This window comes from Microtus pennsylvanicus, chromosome 10, assembly GCF_037038515.1.
Source record: "Microtus pennsylvanicus isolate mMicPen1 chromosome 10, mMicPen1.hap1, whole genome shotgun sequence".
Classification (NCBI taxonomy): domain Eukaryota; kingdom Metazoa; phylum Chordata; class Mammalia; order Rodentia; family Cricetidae; genus Microtus; species Microtus pennsylvanicus.
In genome coordinates this window covers 104,906,107-104,930,384 of record NC_134588.1, presented here as the reverse complement: position 1 = coordinate 104,930,384, position 24,278 = coordinate 104,906,107, and the positions used below count along the sequence as shown (strand labels likewise).

The window sequence follows — 24,278 nt, the reverse complement described above, 5'->3', positions numbered from 1 at the left end:
GCCTCATGGCTGAGGTACCTGCTGTAGCCATTTTTATTGCCACAACTCTATGGCATTTCAAAGTCCTTGCCAGCAAACAAGCTAGGAATTATAGTCATGTGCCACCATGAGTAGCTTAGTATGGCTTTTCTTGACCTGACATCACTGGTCAGTCCATTTGAGGATGACTCTGTCCTGTGGAGAATTAGAAAAGCAAATATATCTCTGAAGATTACACAAAATTGGAAGGTTTTTTTTTTCCTTCAACATGTTCAACTTTTATCTGTGCACTTGGTTGATAGTAAAGTTATGATTTATCAAGTCCTTGATTTGGACCTGTACTGCAACCCCTCCCAAACACTTTATGATGCTTGCAGGGAATTAATTGATTTGGGAAGGCAAAATGAGTCTGAGTTTTAGAGCTCGACAGACCCAGTAAGTAGAACCAAGAGAATACTTGGAAGGACATTGCAGCGAGAAGAAAGGGAAGTGGGGCTGTAAAAATGGGGTCATATCTTGACTTACACTGTGTCCTTCCTGGTATAGGCTTTCAGAGCTGTGACACTGACACCTAAGTCTGGCTTTGCTGTTACTCGGCACACTTCTTCTGAAGCCTGGGCCTCAGTTTCTCAGTGTGGAAGCATGAAGAAAATAACAGCTGTTCCTAGGGTTGTAAAGCGTGGGTGTAGCAAGTGTGATGGGGACAGCTTCCACAAATGCTTCACCTTAGGGCCAGGTCTCTCCTCCTCACAGCAGCCTGTCCCAACTCCCCCCAGAGAGCAGGAAGCCAGCCATTTGGAGAGAGTGAGGAGCCGGGTCAGACAGTGTTGGTCAAGCAGGGTAGATGCACTTTCACCAGAGACCACCTCTGGCCTAGCCCTGAATGGTCAGGTACAACTACAGCCAGTGAAGGAGCTTAGAGAGTGAAAGTCTCAAAGAGGAAGCTGGCTGAGAGGGCCGGAAGGGACTTCTCAGGAGTCCTCCCAGATGATCTGAGGAGGAAAAGGAACCCACGCCAGTATTGCACCTACTCTGAGCCCTCTGGTCTTGGCTAATGGTGTACTGTATGGTGTTCCTCAGTGGATCTGTACCCTGGATTTCTTAGGACAACCTAGGAACACTGCTCACTGGTGCCAGAACACTGCTATTTAGGAGGAAACTGACTGAGTTTAGGTCTTTTAGAAAGAGGAGAGAGTTTCATAGAGCCGAGCAAACCCTGTTACCATCCCTTCGTCCTCTCAAGCAGCACTTGGATTCGTTAGGCCTGATAAGTTAGAAATGTTTGGCTTAGATTTTTCTTTAGCCACAATGACTTGAGAAACCAAAGGCAGATGGAAAATACTCCGTGGATGTTGTGAAGCCCAAGCCGTCTGAAAATAGTTTGAATGCGTTTCCAACCCTCGGCAGGCAGCTGTTCTCCTTCACTCTAGCGGGCTCCCTGCATCTCCGTTCCCAGGGAGAGTGTCTCCTCTGTTGCCTCAGGCCTTCCTGGCTCGTCCCACCCTGGTAATTAGGAGTCAGGTTCTTCCTGCAGAGGAGACTCCACATATCTGAAGGCACAGTCATGGAGCAGCTATGTGAGAACTGCTATCTGGTGATGTTACTTTCAGGAAATCCTGCAGGATCTTTCCAATCTCATGAAAGAAAAAAGAAAAAAATGCCACGACTTGGATTCTGGCTCTGTTCACGTGGCTTTCCCTATCTTGCCCACAGCACACTGACAAACACCACGTATGTCTCAACAAGCTAGTTCACAGATCACCATCCATTCATAACCTCGGGCTGCCGTAGGAACCCTCATTCCTTCATTCTCATGAACAAGAATGCTCCGTTTGGCTCCAAGATACGAGCTGACATGACCACAGGACTGGCGAGCTCTGCAGTCCTTCCGCCCGAAAGCAGCAACAGCAGAGCCATCAGGTGGTTTTCCTTGGTGGATTTTTAACAGCACAGGGATGTAGTTCTTATTGCCAAAGTGTCAGTGGGAATATTCTGGGAAATGCAATCTAATCTTTAAGCTTTGGGCTGGTTTCATTGTTGGTAATGTCAGTGCTTCTTAGATCAAGTTTATCACCGATTACTCTGTCTGCACCAGATGTGGTAGGACTTCGCCATTTCTCCATTTGGGGAAATTCTTTTTTTAGGGGGCCATTCATACATAGTTCATCCTCCAGTTCAATCTCATTTTCACTTCTGCTTTGACATCTTCATGGTCGTACTGAAACTGTTCCTACTTGATTTATAACGGAGTTCTGTAATTGAGCAACTAACTAGCTAAGAAAATCCTGAAAAGTGTCGACGGTGTACTCTGACCCTAGGCCAGGAGAAAAGAGCAGTCCCAGATAAAGGCTCTTTCTCTGTAGAGGAGGAGGGCTTATTGAAGAAACCATCCCCTGGGATGCCTCTCTGTTAGTCTAGCTTTCCACATCCGAGTTCATCCCTTGGCATTTGAAGCTCTGGAAGTTGAGACTAGGGACAGAGGATGCTACCAAACTCCTGCCTGGTCCCAAAGTGGTGGGGCAGCACAAAAGCTGAGTTATAGCCTGCGTTCCCGGCACTGAGACAGCAGGTACCACATTTAGAGATGACTGTGAACCCCCTGGGTTAGTTGTTCCTTTCTCTCACCATCTTGTTTATATCTGAGACATCTTGAAGCATGAAAACAAAACAAACAACCACAACGGCAGACCTTGCTGATTTGAGCAGAGTCAGCTCTTCTACCTCTTCATCGAATGTTAAATGTGTTAGCTGAAGTCACTAGGCGGGCCTAAGGGAACTGTGCCCTGAACGTCACTTTCTTCCATGGAAACCTGTGCTTTCTGTTTCTGTGGGCTACAGTCTGTCTCGGAGGGGGGCATAGTCCAGAAGAATCCATCCCACTGTCAGAAAATATCACAGTAATGAAACAGTGTATGGAGCCAGCTCTGTTTTCACAAGTGTTCACGGCACGGAAAGAGGGCCTTGAGTGAAGCCCCTAGTGTGTAGATCATTCTCAGAGCAGTTGAAAGTCGTAGTAGTTCAGTATTATGAGGAAATGGTAGCACCTGGTTGTATAATTATTCTTATTAAAAGAGAGGTACTGTGGGTGTCTATATGGAGAGTATGGGAGGATTTTTTTTCAAGAGCTAATTTGACATGAAGTTTATTGAGACTTTGAAAAAGATATATTTATTTTATGTGTATGAGCATGCCTGCATGCTCATGTGTGTACCATGTGCATGCAGTGCCCTTGGAGGCCAGAGGAGCATATAGGATTCCCTGCAACTGAAGTTACAAACCGTTTTGTGCCATTACATAGGTCGGATCCTCTGCAAGAGTAGCCAGTGCTCTTAACTACCAAGCCATCCCTTTGGCCCTGATTGAGAGTTTTAGATACCATTAATTACACTCAACAAATTGCACACAGTATTCCTGGATGGTTTGTAAACTAGGTGCCCTTGGCCTCTTTGCCCAGATAAGGGTTTCTGGGACCCCTTTGACAGCTGTGGGTGATAATCAAGAGGGGCGTGACAAAGGCTTTGTAATTTGCATTCATAATCAGCATCAGAGAGGACTCTTGGGCATAGTCAAATTTAAAAACTACCAATACGACTCTTTGCCACTTAGAACCAAGAAAGGCCTTTTGCTAAACCCCAGGGTCCTTCAAGATTAAGCAACTAGCTAGAATAAAGAAAAAGTATCCTTTTGTAAGTTATGGATTCGTTGTCTTGCTTTCTGTCCTACCAGTCTTAGACTAAAACAGCACCCAGGACTCCCATCATTTACAGCATAGTTTTTAGTTACTTTGTAAAGTATCTGCGGGAAACACTGTCTCCATCTTACAGTCTGTGTAACTCGCAATCTCTTTCCCAGTTTATGAGCATCCAGATCCTCTGAACAGTTTCCTCTCTGAATGTGTCTGGATTTCCCTGTCTTTCTTATCTCACAAAGTGTCACAGATAACCAGAGCTTCAGTCACCTGAAAACAAAAACCTGTGCATCCGCCTCACCACTTACACAATCGTGTGTAAGTTGTCTGTTGGCTGCTTAAACAGTGAGGACTTCTTTCTGTGGCCCGAGAAGTCCCTTTTGTCCCCGTCATCGCCCCACATAGTTTGTGATCTTACTCTCTGTGGTGTCAGCTCCCACCAGAGATCCCTTTCCTGTGGCCCTGCTTAAAAACCAAACAACAGGCAAAGGCAACAGAACAGGACAGAAAGAAAAGGAAAAAGGAAGGATATTGATATTTCAGCTCCTAGTGGAGCAGAGGCAAACCAAAGGTGCATACTTAAGGATTCAAGGGCAGCACTTCCTTCCCTCCCTCCGTTCTCACCTGTGTCCCTGAGGTCTGGATGACTGTGGGCAGGGTCAGCCATCTGAATTCAATGAGCAGAATGACTGGTATCTATCTCTGCTGTATCAGAGCTTGTACTGGCCTGAAGAAGGTGCTGTTTCCCAGGGAAAGGCCTTAGGTTTCCCCCCAAGAAATGCATAGGGCCATCACACAGAGGAACACGTGCTGCTGAGCCAGCAGCTCCCTCGGCATCTCTGCCCGCCTCTGATTATATTCCTTGAGATTTTTATTTAGGATAACTTTCAGCACGGCTCTCTGAAGGTCAGATATGAAAGAGAAAACTTGCTAATCTTGTGACAAACAGTTTATCCTCAGGGTGAGGGATCCCCTCTCCCTATCAGACTGTGGAGAAACTCTAAAAGTAAACAGCGCAGTTGCTTCCTGGGGGGAACATATGGGCGCAGATGTCGGCTTGAGGCAGCATATGGTAGCAGCATGTGCGGTGACAGGGCCATCACTAACCTTCACCTTCCCTGCCACACTGGCCACGCAGGGCCCCATTTCAGAACCAAAGAGTGTTCTGGCTTGAAAATCCGATGCACACGTGCGTGAGCATGTGTCACTGGGGTCTTGCTAGTGGGGTGGACTTTGGAGATGGTCAATTATATAGAGCATAGGAACAGCTGTCCCTGTCTAAAATGGCATGTGTGGAGGAGTCCAGGAAGCCTTTGTCTTATTAAAAGAAGGTTCCAGTCCATTCTGAAGGGCCTTGGTTACCTGTAGAAGATACACCCATACAAGCTCGCAGGCGGAAGGCACGCAGATTCTAAACCAATATGAAGCGCTGGAGAACCTGTGTTCTTGCCTGACCTGGATGTAGGCACAGCTTCTGTCACCAGCAAACCAGATAACTGGAAGGCATATGTCACTCAAATGCCTTGTATTTGCTAGGCTTTTAAATCTGCCATCTTTTTTGGGAGGTGGGGGCTAACACGTTTGTCTTGTACATACAAAAATATGGGTAAGTTCATGGAAAAATCAATGGATTTTAATCCCCATCTTCTCATGCAAAAAACCTGTTGGAGAGAAGAAAGCTGTTTCTTCGAACACACAGCAATGTTTTCTCCTCCCTTTGATATACAAACGTACATGTGTGTTTTTTTTGTTTTTGTTTTTCAGTGTATTTTCTTTCTCTGAGAATAAGGCAGCAACCTTTAAATCCGGTTGCTGTCCGTTAAATATAGAAGCCTGGGGGTGTCTGAATAGTCCAGCTCCAAGGAAGACATGTTTAATTTCTTTCACAATGTGCTAACTTTGAAATTGCAGGCCCATAGCTCTAAATCAACAGGCCTTTGGATTTCTGACCCAAATGTGAAAGGGTTTTGATATGTGGGTGAAAAATGAGGACAGGTGGTTTTTAAGAACAGCGAAACCTAGGCTGGCCAAACAAAAACTCAAGCTTTGTTCTTAACAATCGACTCTTTTGTCCAACGGGGTCAAGACCTCTCTTATTCATCTTTAGTATAATTCAAGGTATTACTTTTCCCCAGTTCAGTATAAATTGTAAGTTGTTGTTTTTTTTATTAAAGCATGTCAAAGGGACAGTTGCCTCGAGCAATGCGGGCTGCTGGGTACAGCAAAGCAAGGAGATCAGGGACTAGAAATCAGGGTGGGAGCCAAGAGTTTTGAGGGTTTATTGTCCTGCCCTGGTTATCAGATGTCTGCTATCTTGAGGGGTGGGGTGGGGGGGATGGTAAGACTAGCCAGCAAGTCCCTTTCCTACTTGGAATCTTAGTGTAGTTCTGGGCTGGGCATGTCTTCAGTAAAATAGCTAATACCTGCTTTTTAAAACCCCTAGCTGTCTGCCCAGTTGTTACAACACCCTCTGGCTCAGGGGGCAGCTTTTGCTCCAGACAGTCCCAGGTGCTCTGTGGGTACCTTGGTGAGTATACTCATCCACTTTCTTCCTCCTTTGGCGTGGCGATACCGAGTCTTTTGTGTCTGTCTCCAGCGGGGAACTGGTCAGAGGCGAGCCAGGATTTTGATAGACAGCTTGTAGGTGAGCAGTCCCAAAAGTGCCTGGGATTTTCTAGTCGGTTTCCAGAGAGCTGATGACTAGCCCGGAAGTGACACGCTGCCCCACATGCAAGAATGACTACCAGGTGTGAGCTCTGTGTTAGGGATCACAGAGGGATTTAAAGTACCGAGCCATTGATCCCCACAGAGGCCATTTATCTGGGGGGCCCTAGAGTAAGGCGTGAATATTAATGGGAGCCCCCTTTTGCAGAGTTTGTTTGTGTCTGCGTTCCTATTTTTCGATACACTGGAGCTGTTGAATTAATGCCTCTTGTAATGAAAGGTGATCCTTGCCCCTTGAAAGTGACAGAGGGAGGTTCCTGGGCGAGAGAGCCCTGTTGACCCATCATCTCTAACCATCGTTGTGGACATGTCTGTGCTGCATGAGAAAATGAATTGTCATAGGCTAGACCGTCATCTAGCTGAACCCGGAGACCAAGTGTGAGCCCCTTAGTTCCACGTGTTAGAATGAGGGTCATAGAACAGCCAGTGTCCACTACCTTCTGATTTGGAACATCAGCTGGTTCCATTCGCAGTGATTGAATGCTTACTGTGTCCTGGGCAGTGAGTCCCAGAAATAAGATTTGAGCAAGCCAACACTCAAGGAATTCAGTGACTGAGTTGTCTCTGAGCCATACACAGGAAGAAGGAAACAGACCAAGTTGGTGAGGACTCTTGACACGTACATGGAGGTCCTCCATAGGCACAGACAGGATGGTTTTACTGCCCTGGCTGAAGCCTGATTCTTTGAATATCCCATGTTGCAACCTGCGATGCCCGGCCTCAGTTCTTGGGAACTACTGTGACTTAGAGTGGCCGAAACAGATTTTTTTCTAGCACAAGGCAAAGCAATAGCCCAGTTCTGTGAAGAGTATATGCTGATCATTTTATTTTGGTATAGAAGGTCTCACTCACAGTGGCTGGAGGGAACAATGGCAGTCAAAACAGTAAAATGTTCCATCTCTGCTGGGCCAGCTCTTGTGTCAGACAGGTTGCATTTGGTTTCTAAGTTCTGGATTTTTATTTTCTTCCTCTTTAAACCAAAGAGTTAAATGTGTTATTTCTTGCCATTCGCTGACCAGTGTTTTGGAAGGGAAAATGGAAACAAATGAGTAAAGGCAGAGCTTTGTCAAATCCCCTCCACATCCGTTACCCATGCCGCACCGCCACCCTTCAGATCTGAGTTAGTGACAGAGGCCAGGGGGACAGCCTCTCTCTCTCTGTCTCTCTCTGTCTCTCTCTCTCCATTTCTTTCTTCAGGAAATTGTGGTTTGGAGAAGTGAGTTCCTTGTCCTTGTCCCAGAACTGGCTGGTAGCAGAGCTGACATTGGAATTCAGGTGTGACCTGGCTTTGCTCCACCCTACCCACAGGCTCCAAACTCACTTCTTCCTGCTTCTCCTCTCCTTCGGGAACCCAGGCCCAATCATTTTGTAACTCTCTTACCTACTACCTTAGGTGAATTTCCTCTTCCCCTTCTGCCCAGTAAGCAGGCTGAGCCCTTATCTGGTTCCTGGTAGTTTTTTTCTTTGATCCCTCTGTTTTGTTGAGGTTTTTCTCAGTCAGTGGTTGCCGAGAGCTTTCCTCTTCCTTTAGTGAATAAGACACATGAAACTCTAGCACTTCCTGGGGAACCTGGGATTGATCTGAATATCTCTGAGGGTGAAGAAGGAGATGAGGGCTCAGACTTTGGCAGGTTCTTATATACTGGGGGCTTTTCCACCCATTGTGGCAGACCCCTCTGAGGTCTTCCAGGAAAGACCCTTAACAGGATGCCAGGAAATGGTTCAGTCAATAAAGTACTCAGGGGGCCCTGAGTTTAATCCCCAGAACCTATGGGACAGTGCCAGCCATGATGGCACACAGTTGTAACTCTGGGAGTTGGAGACAGGAGGATCCTTGGGCCTCACTGGCCAACCCATCTAGTCTAACTGATGAGCTCCAGACCAATGAGAGACCTGTCTCAAAAGACTGGTCATGAGACTGAGAGAGAGAGAGAGAGGTGAGGTTAACCTGCCTAAGCCGACAGCTGGCCTCCCACAGATCTGCCCAGCACTCAGACTGCATGTGGCCGAGGACGGCTGTGCGGTGCAACACAAACTCACTTAAAATTTTATGAATTTTTTTTTTGCAATTTTTAAAAACCCAATTGTGTGTTTCCCAAGTGTGAACTTTGAAGACGACAACATCTTTTTGCAATATCAAAAGGCTGGATGCGCCTGATCGGAGAGGTGGCTGGGTATGGAGGGCCCACATCAATCATCCTGGCACTGGGGAGACAGAAGCAGGAGAATCATGAGTTTGAGGCTACCCTGGGCTAGAGTCTGTCTAAAAGAAGGAGGTGGGGGTGGGGGAGGAAGGAAAGGGGGGAGCTGGAGTTTCAGACCTGGATAAGCAGGAGAGACAGCAGATAGTCTCTCTACAGATGCCTAGATCAACAGGCGCAAAGATGAACTCATGTAAGGACTTAGTACAAGGCTTTCCAGTGGCTCCATTAAGGTTTAGACATGGTGCCTGGAGCAGTGGCTCAGGATTAAGAGCCCTTTCTGCTCTTTCAGTGGTCCCAGTTTTGGTTCCCAGGAACCACCTTGCAGCTTGCAACTCTCAGTGACTCCAGTTCCAGGAGATCTGGTGCCTCTTCTGGCCTCCACGGTACTGGGCACGGTATAGGGCAGAAGCATTCAGGTGGGCAAGACACTCAAACACATAAAATCAAATAAATAAACCTTAAAAAGCAGAAATTTCAAGGTGGCATTCCAAGCACGGCCTGTGTTTGTATAGCCAGGACATCCTACAGAGCAGCTTTTTTGGGCCTGTCCCAGACCGGTGGAGTCAGAAGCGCGGGGTGGGGGCTGCTGGGAGGGTGCATGCTCTAAACAGTCCACAGGTGCTCCTGAGGTCCCTGAGTCACTGGCATTTGCAGCTGTGAGAGCCAGTGGATGCCAGTGATGCTGCTGCAGGTCTGTTTACTCACAGACACCCATGGGGAAGACTTCAGACCCAGCAGAGCCTCTGTTTGATCAGCTGGTGCCGCCAGGGAGGGCCACTGAGTGCACGGGCCAGTCAGAGTTTTCACTGTGTGCCTCTCCTTTTCCAAAGTACCTACAAACTTTGAGGTAGACCTCTTAATGATAGCACCATGCAAAGCCCTGCTCCCTGTCCGCCACAGGGAAGGGCCTTCCTTGAGAGTTCAGGGAAGTGAATTGGGCACATGGGTGAGAAGCATCTTGGCATCAGACAAGTGGGTAATCCCTTCATTAAGGTGCCTTCAACTAGGCAACTGTGGGCTCTGAAAGAGGCTCGTTTTTATGTTACATGTATGAGGTTTTTTTGTCTGTGTGCACGCATGTGCACAGTGTGCATACGGTGCCCTCAGAAGATGATCTTGAGTCTTCGAACTGGAGTTATGGCAGAAGTCAATGTATAAGTCCCTAGGGTAGAGTTTGGTTAAAGGACTGACATCCTCATTAAGGCTTGAGTCCCACCCTGACACATTCCATGGGCTTAGGATCTAGCCAACCCCGGAATGTAAACTCCACTGTCCAAACTCAGCCAAGCTGCTTCCGGCACTGTGGTTTTCACTTTCCAAATGGCATTTTTCTTAAAGCAGGTAGGAATCTGACCAAACTTGAGGAAAGGACAGTAATGATGTGACATGTGCAATACTCTGTCTCCCAGAAGTCCGGTGTATTTTTGAACTGCCCATTACTCTGACTCTTATCCTATAGTAGGAAATTTTCAGTACAGTTTTTACTTCTATTTCTGGTCATCGTACTATTTTGAGAACTGCCCAGCTCTCCTCGCCTGACTTACATCACTGCTGAGGTGTGAGAAGAGCTGAGAGGGTTAATTTTACTCCCCAATAAGGCTTTAATGCAAAGATCTCCACATCCACGACAGGTATAAATAGGATTTTAAAATAAATGTCTAATGCTTGCAGTACACTTGAAAAACAAAAGTAAAGAGAGGACTTCCTTATGAGATATTAACTTATTCAACAGTCCTTACTGAGTGTCTGCTTTTGGCACCAAGTGAATACCAGAGAAGCAAACCCTTGCCTTTAGAGATCTTAATTCTGGTGATAGAAAACAATTGATACTAAAGATTCAAGGAGAAGGCACGATATGATAAATGTTCCAGAGAGGATGAGAAAGAGCAGGTTTGGGAGAAGGAGGGATGAGTAACATTCTCATATAGTCGGGGCAGGGAAGTTGCATTTAAGAAGATAATATTTAAACAGAGGCAGGAAGGAGATCAGAGTGATTGTGTGGGAGAGCACCACTGTCTGTCTGTCTGTCTGTCTGTCTGTCTGTCTGACTGTCCCTCGCATACCCAAGGTTTATCAGAAGTATCCTAGGAGATGAGATTAGAAAGATAAGCAGGGAAAGTCACACAGGATCCTGTGGCCACTGAAGAGCTGTGGCTATTCCTCTGAAGACAGGGTGGTTTGACTAAAGGCTTACTATGGCTGTTCAGTTGAGAACGGAGCACAGAGTAGCCCAGGCAGAAGGAGCAAGAAGTCCAGCAAGATCTTTATAAGGCATGGGGGTGAGACCTTGCAAGAACACTTCCATGTAAATCTATGCCATAATGACATTGTGTGCACGGAGGGGTGTGGAGGTGCCACAGGTGTGCACATGGTCAGTGTGGACATCAGTTCTCTCCTTTCTACTGTGGGGGATCAGGTATTGAACTCAGGTTGTCAGGCTTGGCTGTGAGTGCCTATAGCTATTGAGCTATTTCGCTGTCCCTGATTGCTTTGAATTAGTAATTCTGAGTAATTAGTATCTCACCTTCTTCCCTTCTGACGGGAAACCATTTTGGCAGCCCTCTGTGTGTTCATGTATCTCCTGGGTGTCCCAACCTGTAGTAACAAACACGAAATGGCAGCTCTCAGAGTATGTGATTGCTGGAATGTTCAGTAATAGTAGTGCCCTTTGACTCAGTGGCCAGGGACACAGAGCACTAAACTCATAGGTGACCATGCCTTAGCCGCCGAGAATGGCAATCCACCTTTCCCTTTGCAAAGCAGAAAGCTGATCTCTCAAATCTCTGGGTCTGTGCAACCGAGCCCAGTCTAAGAAAATGAAATGGAAATGCCTTAGATTAAATATTAAAGTCAGCATTTAAGCCAGGGAGTATGCAAAGCCATGTCTCTTATCACTCAAAAAAAAAATATTCTGTTGGGCTAGATTTTGCTTTCTAATTTATAGGGTCTGAACAGCAAGACTTTACACTTTATCTGAAAAGAAATATCAATTGAGTCTACAGATGGCACGTGTAGGAATATAGCATAGACTCTATTCTGGTTTCTTTGCTATTGCTGTAATGAGTGCCGTGGCCAAAAAAGCCAGGGGAGGAGAGGTTTTATTTGGCTTCCATATTGTAGTCCTTTATCAATGGCCGCCAGGGCAAAAACCCAAGGCAAGAACTCAAGGCAGACACTATGGAGGAATGCCGCTTCCCAGGCTCCCTCCCAGGCTCATGTTTAGCTAGTCTTATATAGTGCTGGATCACCCACAGATAGTCTCATCCACGGTGAACTGGCCTCTCCTACGCCAGTCAACCGTCAAGACAGTATCTGACAGACATTCCCGTCTGGTCTAGGCTGTTCTTCAGCTGAACTCCTCTCAAGCGACCCTAGGCTGTACTGAGTTAAATGACAGCTAACTAGCACACACCTCACTTTCAGGGAATCTACAACTTAGCGAGGAAGTCAGGCAGACCAAAGCAAACAACCAAAACAAAAGTCAACACTATGTGGTTGTTTTCTAGCGCCATCCCAGAGGCCAAAAGAATTGCTTAGCATGGCTTGGAGAGGAGATGGCATTTGCAACCTGAAAGATGACCTCTGAGACTATAGTTGGCCGCCTGGCAGCAGCAGGGAGTGTTGTGTGCTTTCCGGAAGCAGACGTATCCTTCCAGGTGGGCATGCGCGACTGCCATCTTGAGTTGTGAAGCAGCCAGGAAGGTCTTTGAAAATTTGAGGTGTCCACAAGGGACCTCTTTTTTAAGACTGAGGCTGGAGAATAGAATTGTAGAGTTATATGAAGTGCTTACTTTTTTAAGGTTGGTTCATTGAGAAGATACATTTAGCCCATTGATTGTAGACACATGGATGTAATGGTGTGCCGTGGTAGTTGGGACTCTGGGAAATGTAGTATTGTGTTCTGTAAGCTCAAGGTCAGCCTCAAAAGCCCTGCTGTCAATCACAATGGCCGGCAACAAAGATGGCTCTCTTACTCATATTGTTATAGTACGCCTTCTGAGCTGACTATATTGTGCTCTGGGAGATCTTCAATCAGTAACCCTAACTTAGGCGTGGTGACAGTCCCCACCAGTATCCCACATGTCACATGGCCATGCCTGATTTTAGAAGGGACAGAAGAGGGCACCAGGAGAAGATGAGGATGCAGTAGGACTGACTGGCCTACAGAAGAGGACAGCCAGCATTTTTAGCAAACGATGCTGTCTGTCATGGGGTTGGTAGAGGAGCTGGGAAAGAGAGACCGTTTCCACCAGTGTGGAAGACTTTTATATTGTGGATGTGGCCTAGCCTACAGTTCTGAAGAGCTTGTCAACGGAGACTGACTGAGTGCTGAATGGGTTAGTGTTAGGAGGGTAGACATACACGTCTTTTCCCTTTTTTTTTTAATGACTTGTTCCTCCGATCAGGACAAGTTTTTCTGGTAGCAGAGGCATGGCTGGAAGTACCAGGGTTCTGAGGCATGTCTTGATGTGGTGTGTGAAGTGTGTGTTTGTCAGCAAATGCTGAAACAGGCTTACCTCCCTTGCCGTGGGGTCTTAGATTGCCCTCCTGTCCCTAACATGCCTGGAGGTGTCTGTAGAGGTTGTTTGTCTTCAGCAAGGAATCTGGCTAATTGTCTTGGAAGCTAGGAGTCCTTAGGTGCCTAGCAATTTACAAGAGAGAGCCAAATCTCCTGCTCCTCGTATGTCTCATGGGAACTCCGTGCTGACTTCAGCCTTCATATCATGGCATCCCTCTTGATTCTAGCTAGAATCTAGAACTTTGGTCTCCTGATAGTGACACTTTGGGTACAGATCTCAGAGCCAGACTCTTCCCCCTGTACCCAGTGAACAGACTGGAAAGTAACTCTGGCTGGCAGGAGCCTCTGCTGTGTGGCCCCTGTTTCAGTGACAGCTCTGCATTGTGAGGACCCCTGAACCTGCAGGGTAGGATACGGCTTACCGGTTCATAGATAATCATCGGCACAGCCTATTCTTAGTAGCAACAGATGCTGAGCTCTTCCAGCCTGCTCCCAGGGTCAGTGGTGGGAAGGGGAGGGAACAAACGAAGGCATTGTTGTGCACATGGCTGGACATCTGTATTTCTGAATCGCCCTGTTGTGTGCATGATGCAACTGCTGGGCTTGTTTTGCTGAGTGTGAACTTTGTCCACCAACCGGAGTCTAAATTGGTTTTGGATCCTTCTGAACTCTAAGTGGTCAGAGCACATTTTTCTAATGTTCAGTTGGATTGTGCCTCTGCTGTGAAGCGGAGCTGACTCTCTGTGTGCTCACACAGACAGCAGGGGCCTTTTTCTAGTCCATGGTGCTTGTTTTCCCAAGACTGCTACTTTCTGCATCCATTGTCCCTATTCGGGGAAACCATTGTGACTTCAAGGATCATTAACCCTAGTAGTGTTGTTCAGGAGAGGGAAGTTTGTTTTTCAGAAACGGAACAAGGTGAATCACCAGCATGGCTGACCTGCAGGTATGCGGTGACTGAGCTCTACATGTAAAAATCACTCACCCTGGCACGGTAGTGCAAGTTCGGGAGTTCTCACCTGCACAGTGCATCCAAATCAGCTGTCAAACCTACACTAATCTGTGCTGACCTGGATAAGTTCTGAGCCCATTGTCTGTAGAGGGACCTGGCATCTTTAGCTTTTAAAAGGCTGCCCAGGTGGTCTGGGAACTTCCGTTTAGGATGAGTGCCTACTGCTTCTGATAAAACTACGTGATTCTGCCTGACTGTCCATGTTTTATCGGCGTCATAGGGTGGGAGTGTTGATGGACGGGACGAATGGACTCTGTCTTTACTAATAATGTAAGGGCAGGAGAGAGAGCCCTGGCTGCAGGGGGCTTGCAAGAGGACTTGAGTTTGATCTCCAGAACCTACATAAAAAAGCCAGGCCTGTGGTATGTGCTTGGAATCCTAGCTCTGGAGACAGGGGTGGGAGGGAAGCAGACCCCTAGACTCACTGTAACCAACGTAGCCTACTAGGTAAGTTCCAGGCCAATGAGAGATTATAGACAGGAAGGAGAGGCTTACAGACATCGTATGTTGTTGCCCCACTGTCACACAGATGAGAGACGGCAGAGCCAGAGCATGAGCGTGGGCTCCCTGACTCCAGAGTCATCCTATTAGCTGCTCCCTGAAGGGATAAACTTCAAATTTAAGTGGGATTTTATCTGTAGGAGAGAGATGACAGAAAGGGACCCCAGGGGCCAGGGGCCATCTGTGCCTCGTGTACAAGGAAATCATTCTTTTCCAACAAAGAGAAAGATGGGTTTTTTTTCTTTTCTTTCTTTCTCTCTCTCTCTCTCTCTCTCTCTCTCTCTCTCTCTCTCTCTCTCTCTCTCATTCTGGTTCAAACATTGTCATCAGAGTGAAGCGGGGGTTCATACGTGGTCTTTGAAGAGCAAAACTATTTTTTTCTACACATTAGATGCAGGCTGAGTGTGCTCTTGTTATTTTCCTGCCTGCTCTGGTTAATAATTATGGCATACAATATAAAATCATCCTTCCATTTGTCTCGGCAGTTGTGTGTTTGTTTTTTTCTGCTCATTTTGTTTTCAACCTGGTGAATTTCAACGATCACCATTTATTTGCTTAAAGCGCACTGATTTTCTAATGCCTGCTAAAAGATTGGGGTCCTACCAGTACCTATCAGCCAGCAGGACTCAAAAATTTCCATAGTAGCCCCTGCCCCGCCTGTCAATCCCCACACACACAGGGAAGAATGGGGCAGATTCGGGCATCCAATGAATGTCTGTGAAATGAGACAGGGACTAGATTTTGTTTTTGTTTTTTTTTTGGTTTTTCGAGACAGGGTTTCTCTATGATTTTGGAGCCTGTCCTGGAACTAGCTCTTGTAGACCAGGCTGGTCTCGAACTCACAGAGATCCTCCTGCCTCTGCCTCCCGAGTGCTGGGATTAAAGGCGTGTGCCACCACCGCCCGGCAGGGGCTGGATTTTGTAAATCTGTACCGTAATAGAAAAGGTACTGTGTGTCATGCTGAGGACTTCTGGAGAAAGGACAGTGAGGTCTGGTTTTAGTCACATGATGCTTTCATCTCTCCACACATGGCAGGCTGGCCAGCTTCCAATTGCCTACCTGGAAGAATGCTGTGTCCACCAAGTGTAGCAGTATTAATAGGCTTAAAGAAATCTCATCACCACAAGCCTGTGTCTCTCTCTCTCTCCACCTTGATAAAGGAATACTGACTTCCTTTCTGCTCCCTGTAGTATTTTTCCTTCTATTATTAGTTTTGATATTTGCAGTTTTATACATGGATAGAATGCATTCTAATTCTCTGCCCCAGAACCTCCCTCCCATCCGTATCGAGGCTCCTCCCTCATCCCTACCAGGCCCTCTCCCACATCCATGCTTTTGATTGTGTCTTATTGATGTGTGTGTACTCAGTTAGTGTACCCATTTGATTGTGTCTTATTGATGTGTGTGTACTCAGTTAGTGTACCCAGGGCCATCATCCTTGTGACCATTGAATAGGAGCAATCCGAGAGAGCCCAGTGGAGTTGGCCGTGGGTACACAACTGAAGGCCATGACTTCCCCATTCTGAGTTCATCTGCAGCAGATAGCTCAGCCCTGGGAACTATGCCCCCTCTCCTTCCCCTTTCCCCCCTCTATGCCTGATTCTTGATGGTGAGCCTGTTTTAAGGTAGATCCACCCACCCGGCCAGTGCATGGCTCTAATGGCAGTGTCTTGCCCAGGAGACATTTCTTAGCTTCTCCCTATCTTTAGGGTCTTACATTCATTCCCCCCCCCCCGCCCCACAACACATCTCTGAGCCTAAGAGGGGACAGTAAAAATGTCTCGTTTAGGGCCGACTTCTCAGCCATCACTTGGTCATTTATTCTTAGCACCTCGTATCACCCCAGTCTCTGTATGCATCCTGCCCAGTGGACAGAAATGATTCTGTTTAAGGCTGAGAGTAAAATTGTCTATAGGTATAAACATAAATGCAGTTTGACATTGCCTGAGAGTAATAATTTCAGAAGAAAGGCAGGATACACGCTTATCATGTAAGAAATCAGTAGACTTTCTATATACTGATGATAAACACACTGAGAAGAAACTGGGGGGCACTCCTGTACGTAATAGCTTTAAAAAATTACCCTTGAGGGAACCTAACTAAGGAGGTAAAGGATCTCTGCAATGCAAACTTTAAACCTCCCAGGAAAGAACTTAAGGAAGATAGTTGAAGATGGGAAGGCTTCCTCCCTGCTCATGAACTGGTTAATATTGTCAAATGTCCGTCCCACCAAACGTGCCTCATGGATTGAGTGCAATCTCAATCAAAACCCCCATGCCACTCTTCAGTACGTTAGAGAAAGTTCAGCATCCCCAGGGCATGGGAGGAGCAGAGAGAAGCATCTTTGCAGCCCACATGAAAAGTGGGAAGCTGGACTTTGGTGGCTTCTCATCCCCAGCTGCAGGAATACCTGGGTGAGACCCTGCTCCCTCAGTGAGTTCAAGTTGCTGTCACAAGGGCTATAAAGGGACGCTTGGGCCTGTGTTCTTGTATCTGTAGCCAGACTTCACGAGTATTTTTAGGGCCCCTTTGTCTCAATCTGATTTCTGCTTGAGACTTTTACCACATGTAGCCTGTATTGAAATGACTTAAACTACTCTCTGGGAAGTGGGGGAGGGGTTGGCTCAGAACTGCAATCTTTAAACGTTTTTTTCCCCCTCTTTCTTTCTGATTTTTTTTTTAATTGCTAAATAGCCAACAGGCTGAACAGAGGGAACTGAAGTCTAACCCTGGAGGGACCCTGTTTAGCTGTCTGTCTAGACAGATGAGTGTCTGTAATGGGAGTCTGATTCTTTTTTTTTTTTTTTTTTTTTTTGTGGAACAGAAGGTGGACCTTCCCTTTCAACTTTGAGGATGCTGATGTTTTGTTTGTTGACTCCCAACCTGTCAATGAGCCAAGAAAGGGATTCACCCACCCATGGACCAACTCTGATCTCACATGTGACAATCAAGTTAGGGACCAGTAGCAAGAAATACAGGTTTTGCATAGAGGAGACCAGGCTACAACCCAGCAGGCCTACTGTGCTCTCAGAACCCCACTTTGTGTTTCGCTAAGATGAGGATTTGGTTTGTTTATTGTTTTTTAAAACCTCACTCTTCAATGACTTTTAAAGAAGAAAATGATCTAACAGGCAAAAATGGTTCATGCCTCATGAGGGCTGAAGAACTTGCCCTTCTCTTATTCATTTCCTGGTCACTGTTGAAGCTCTTAACTTTCTTGCTTTTCTGTTGTGAGAATTCAATTAAAAAAAGTAGGTGGTACAGCCCATGTCTTTAGCATCAAGTTGACATACATTGAAAGGAATGGCCGATGCCATCTCAAAGTATAGAAAAGCTGAAGAGAGTCCAAGTTCCTGTGAGATGGAAAGAAGGTCCCAGATACCATTTGTAATAAATATGAGGTATCTAAAGATTGTCACATTCATAGGTTCCAAGAGACGTGGCGGCTGCTGGGACCTGGCATGGTTGGTGGGTGGAGAGCTTCTAAGAGTGGAGTTTTTAGACTTTCAGTGAAGCCAGAAGAATGAGCTCTTGAATGCCTCCATACAACAGTGTGGTAGCTAGTCAACAATAGGACCATGTCGGGTTAAAAGTATGCCAGTCAAGAGAGGATAGCAAATGAGACTCTTCCTGTTTCCCAACTTCTTAGAAAAAATGGTCAAAGCCGATTTTCTCAAAGTAGATGGCCCATGTTTTTAAATTGTGTGTGTGCAGTATGATTTCCATGCATATGCTCTGAGGATCTGTATAGAGGCCAGAGGAGGACACTGGGTGTTTTGTTCTGTCACCCACTACCTTTTCCCCTTGAGATAGCATCTTTCACTGAACCTGGAGCCTATTCTCCTGTCTCCGCTTCCCTGTAGCACTAGGGTTACAGGTCTGCTCAGTCACACCAGCTTTTGCCTTCCGCAGCAGGGACTGAACTCAGGTCCAGAAGCTTATAAGCCATGGCACTCACTTCCGGAGCCACCTCCTCCCTGCCCCCGAGTGCATGGCACATTAACCTTCTCGCTCCTTCAACCTCATTTTAAGTTCTGTCTGGATTGTCCCCGAAAGTGTCAACCTGGGGGATTTGATCTCATTTATTCAGTTCATTTTCACCTGTAGGCGCTGTGTCATCGGAAGACCACTTGCTCGGAAGAGGAACACAGGCCTCAGGCAGAAAAGTACAAAGTCCCACCTCCTGGGCTTAAAGCACAGGTGTTCCCACTGCTGTCAGCAAGACAGTGGGCAAGGCCCCTCTCAGATGCTGTGCTTCAGGTTGCTTGTGCGGTTACTGCTGCTGCTGCTGCTGCTATTATTCTTTTTAGGGTGTGGGATTTGTTACTGAATATGATTTGGTGCGGTGTATGAGAACACAGTGAAGCCCGAAGGGGTGCAAGGCCCACCACTTATCCAAGGGTCACGGTCTGACTGGGGATGTGTTTGACCCCCCAGAGCCGTCAGGATGAGTCTCTTCTTAGCTACTTTGTGCCTTCCGTTCATCCACATCACAGTTGCCGGAAGCCTCACTTCCTTGAGTTGTTGATCTTCTGGCAGCCATGGAACTTGAACTTGGCTTTGTGCAGGGCCTCAATTGCATGTTCCTTATTCTGCAGCTTAGTGCAGTGGATGGACAGGGTGACCTGGCCAGGGTGAATTCTGTGAACCCTGGGGCTTCCCTAAGCCACCTCCATACCTTACATGCCTGCCCCTGAGATCAGAGACATCACTATCCACCAGAAAAATGTCTTCAAGGCCTCTTAGAGCCATCCATGAGGGCAAGAGGCTGTGCACATTCCCAAGGAGGCTGCTGTTAGTGTCCACTGCGCCCCAGACCCTGGTGACAAAGGAACTTGACTGGCTTAACCGACCGCAGTATTCTTTCTGATCTCACAATCTCATTACCCCTGCCCTCTGTAGCGCATATCCTTTTTGTGGAAATAGACTTGTAAAAGAGCTATTGTGTACAATGCAGATATGTTTTTTTTTAAAAAAAATAAGTGGATTTGTAGGCACAGCACACTGTGAACATACAAAAAAGATGGTTGGCAGATAAATCCAGCTGGTAAGAGAACACACCACTAACGTTCAGAGAGAGCCCAGGATCTGCCTGCTCAGAGATCTGAGATCCGCCACAGCCTGAAATGGGAGAGAAGCCTGCTAGTTCATCAGCAGGCAGAGGAGAGAAGCAGATATCTATGACGTCAGCAAACCTTTTCCCACCCCACACTGTGGCTCGCGACATCCCAGCCGCTGAATTCCACTAGAACCCAGTGCTTTGCAAGACTGTGGTTATGGTACCTTTGAGTCATGTCTCTTTCAATACAAAAGCAATCAATAAAAATCCCCAGTAAAATGTGGTTAACCACAGGACATCCCTCCCCACCCCCACCCCCATGTCAGCGCCGTGATTCATTGGGTCCTGTGCTCTTGTTCTAGAATACTCCCTCCCATCCTCTCTCCCTCCCACTATCCCTCCCTCCTTAAGCTTCTGGGGTTAAAATCCAGAAGGCAACTGGAGATCTAAGGAAGGGTCTTCTGCCTCCAAGTGTGTGTGTGTGTGTGTGTGTGTGTGTGTGTGTGTGTGTTTGAGAGAGAGAGAGAGAGAGAGAGAGAGAGAGAGAGAGAGAGAGAGAGAGAGAGTGTCCTGACATCTGAGCTGGGGAAGACCAGGCTCTAGGCTCACGGGCTTTCTGCAATAGCGTCTACACCTTCCTTTCTGTGCATTTACTTCACCTGGTAACATCCTACTGCATCTGAAACCTTTTACTCGAGGAACCGGTTCCCTTTGGTTGAGAACCTGCTGTGTTCCTTTTATCCACACTTGGTATTTGCTCAGCAGTAACGAAAATACTCATGGAGTACCTCCTGTGCCCAGTAACTTGAGTATTTGATTTGCTTGATGCTGGCGATCAGAAGACTTGCATTTTCTTATTTCTCTTTTGAAGAAACCAAGGCAGAGCGAGGCTAAGCTACTCTTTGTCAGATGGTTAAGTGGCAGAACCATGACACCCACCCTCCAAAGATGCCTCGTTATTCACTCCCATTAAGGGGAAGGTCAAATCCATGACCAGTCCTGTCACCCAAAGCTTCAGTGTCATTTATGGATCAGAGCGAAACCCTGAGAAGAAAGTGGCCCAGGTCTGAATATTTGAGAAAAGAGATTCCCCTCTAGAAATCGACTCCACTTGACCTAAGATTTCAAACCCAAGTGCACTGCCTAGGCTGGTCTGAAGCTGAAGGGGTAAGGGCTCAACAGTGCAAATGCTTCTAAGCTGCAAGATTTTCATTATCTTTATTTGAGTCGCACAAAGTGGCCAAATGGAGTTTGGCCCCACGCTGCAGCGAGTGTGAGTATGTGTGTGTGTGTGCGCGCGCGTGCGTGTGCGTGTATCTGGTGCCAAGACACAGCTGAGCTCCGCCTGAGATGCCGAGCATTCCAGGCCTGTTACCTTGTGAGTGGAATATTTAACAGATTGTTTTTTCTTTTCTGAGATGAAGAGCAGAGCTAAATAGGATAGAGGCTGCTTGGCTCGGGGGCTTCCGTGGTCAGAGGGAGGGATGTTTGAGTGGGAGAATTACCTGGGAAAGCAAACAGATTTGCCGCAAACCATCCCTTCGCCGACAATTCGGATCCTAGGAGATAACAGAGGCGAATCACTTGGGGTGCTCGCCATGTGCTGCGCACAGTGTTCGATATTTTGCTTTGATGATTCTGTTTTACCCTCGCTGGTAGACTTTGCTAAATCCTCCTCATTACATGGAGAAAGCGCAGCACAGTCACGTGTGGCCCCGTTAACCCTGTGCTGTTCTAATGTCCCGAGTTATACGGCAGCACAATTGGTATTGGCCAGCAACTCTAATATCTAATGCATCAATCAGAGCCAAACAGACCTTTGTTTTCTTTTCTCAAATCTTTCCATTTGCCCTAGGCATTAGGTGTTGTTTAAGTCTTACATTTCTGGAAACTGAGGAAAAGGGCAAGCTATTTGCTAAGGGCCATTCTGGTGTGTGGTCGAGCTGGGGACAGAATCATGTGTGCTGAATCTCAAACCATAAATCTCTTTACCTTAATATACAATGTTTACATTGACACCAATGACAAGCTCACAGGAAAACCCTGGGCATCTGGGCCAGCCTGACTCTATGACAGGAGAGCAAGTGTTGGAACTGAAGATGGCTCCATGGGTAAGAGCACTCACTGCAAAGCCTGCACACCTGAGTTCCATCCCAGGCCCCACAAGGGGGATGGAAAGTGACAACCACGCCTGCATGTTGTCATCCTACCTACAGATACACACATGCACATGTGCACACTCTCACTCACTAATATACAATGCATACACACTTATACACAATGCAAACACACCTGTACACAATGCACACACACAATGCACACGCACTTACACACAATGCAACACACTCACTCACTAATACACAATACACACACAATGCACATACACACTTACACACCACGAACACACACTTATATGCAATGCATACACACAATGCACACACATTTACACACCATGCACACACACTTATACACAATGCACACACACTTATATGCAATGCACACACACAATGCACACACACTTACACACAATGCACACACACTTATACACAATACACACACACTTATATGCAATGCACACACATTTACGCACCATGCACACACACTTATACACAATGCACACACATTTACGCACCATGCACACACACTTATACACAATGCACACACACTTATACATAATGCACACACACAAAATGATTCTTTTTTAAGGGATTGTGGGATTAAGACAGTTTTAAAAGTTTGTATTGGGGGCCCAAGTCCTTCTGATCAAGGCCCCCCCACAAAAAAAGAAAAAAAGTTTGTATTGACCACTGTGTCTGAAAGAGCTTACAGATGAGACCTTTTTAGGTAGGTGTGTGTGTGTACATGTATGTGTGTATACATTCATGTGCCCAAATGCATGTAAACTGCTACATACACATGAGGGGGCATTTGGGACCACAGCAAGGAAGAACTATTTTCAAATCGAAGAAATCACTAGGTGGCAGAGAAGAGCACATGCTTTGTCCCTTGTCCCTTGTCCCCTGTTAACTCTTATCCCTTACCTGATGAGTCAAGGTTGAGGGGACTCCCAAAGATCAGGTCGCCATTATTATCCTTAATTCATCCACAAAATAAACCCTGAGTTCACTTTGAAGGGCTTTTGTGAAAACACACCCTCAGTGTTGGACAAGGCCCTGTGAGCTCCTCCACCCCCTGCAGGGCCAGGGCTGTCTTCCAAGGAGGTGGAAATATAAACAGAAGGCCCTCTCTCCCCTAGGCCCCTTTGCAGGAGCCCTATTCAGCTACTGGTCCTTTTGCCTTGAAAGATTCTGCTTTGATTGAATCTCACCCCAAAAGCAATATTTTTAGCTAGAGGTGGAAAATTCTAGCGGCAAAGGTGTGAAGTGAAGCTTTTTGGTGAGTGTTGTCTGTGGAAGAGCAGTCATCCCTAGCATGGACGAGTTGTGCTCCAAGACACACATCTAGGCTGAGCAGGGCTGTATTTCAGCAGGGCTGTATTCACAGAGCTGCTCATGGCTCACCCCTGCCTCGGCGACTCTTTCCAAGCCACGGCTTGCGCTTCTTTCGTAAAGTCAGGGTTTTTCTCTGCCGGCCTCACAATATGACTGTGTCCCGAGAGCACTGGGGTACGGAGGCCAAACCCAAAGGATGACTTTACATAGTTGCAGATGTTCAGGTAGAGAGGCAGAGTGACTAGCTCGAAATGAGCTGGCCACCCTTGGAGCAGAGGAGTCTGGTTTGAGAGGATGAGCTCTTAAAACGATCGCTCCCTATTCCTATTCCAAGGCTAAGGTCATCCTCGGGTGCACAAGTATTTGCTACTCTTCTGGGAGCATTCCTTTGCAACCCCTGGGAGGGTATGGCGTAGGGCATGCTGTTTCCCTTGACCCACTCATCTCAGTGTTAGAAAACAGATGTCTGGGAGAGCGAGGAGGTGCTTCCCCAACCCAACCCTACTGCAATAATGGCCCGCATTCAGGCAGATTCTGAAATCTCTGCTGGTCAGCATACACTAGAACTTTCTGAAATGCCTGTGTGTGAGTATGTGTGTGTGTGTGTGTGTGTGTGTGTGTGTGAGAGAGAGAGAGAGAGAGAGAGAGAGAGAGAGAGAGACAGAGACAGAGAGAGAGAGAGAGAGAGAGAGAGAGAGAGAGACAGAGACAGAGAGAGAGAGAGAGAGAGAGAGAGAGAGAGAGAGAGAGAGAGAGAGAGAGAGATTGTGTCTCTTGGTAAGAATTCCCATGAGCTGACACTGCTTGTAGGAGAATGTTATCCACTTGTCAATCATGAGTGTGGGGGGTGTTTTTGTCTCTTTTTTATTTTTTAATTAAAGGATTTAACCACAACTATTGTGTCAGGGTCTCACAAAGTGTGGGTGGGACACAGGCCATGGCCAGGGATAATGAAGTTAGAAGGGTCCAGCAGAATCAGCCAGAGACTTCTGAAGAACTTTCCGTGGAGGGTATTGCACGTAGGAGGCGTGGCCTTTGGGTTTCCCCTTCAGGAAAGCTGGAGTGTGGATGTGTCCTGGCAGAAAGCACCACGTTCTGAATCTCAGAGTCACTGTGCAGTGACCCAGGCTTGCTTGTCC

At 46.9% G+C, this 24,278-nt stretch overlaps 1 protein-coding gene and 1 non-coding gene across 4 annotated transcripts in view; one reads left to right on the top strand and one right to left on the bottom strand.

Moving 5' to 3' along the window:
- Tgfb2 (transforming growth factor beta 2) overlaps positions 1-24,278 on the top strand; it is a 79,449-nt gene that overhangs the window by 8,099 nt on the left and 47,072 nt on the right. For 2 of the 3 annotated variants that reach the window (XM_075989411.1, XM_075989413.1), the window contains exon 2: positions 6,111-6,194. The exons of the other annotated variant lie outside the window; for it this stretch is intronic. In XM_075989411.1, the coding sequence (XP_075845526.1) occupies positions 6,111-6,194 (84 nt within the window). The remainder of the gene's footprint in view (positions 1-6,110; positions 6,195-24,278) is intronic. 3 annotated transcript variants of the gene reach the window in all.
- LOC142859228 (small nucleolar RNA SNORA70) lies at positions 19,353-19,486 on the bottom strand. The gene has a single exon (XR_012912143.1). It is a non-coding gene; the product is annotated as a small nucleolar RNA SNORA70 (small nucleolar RNA).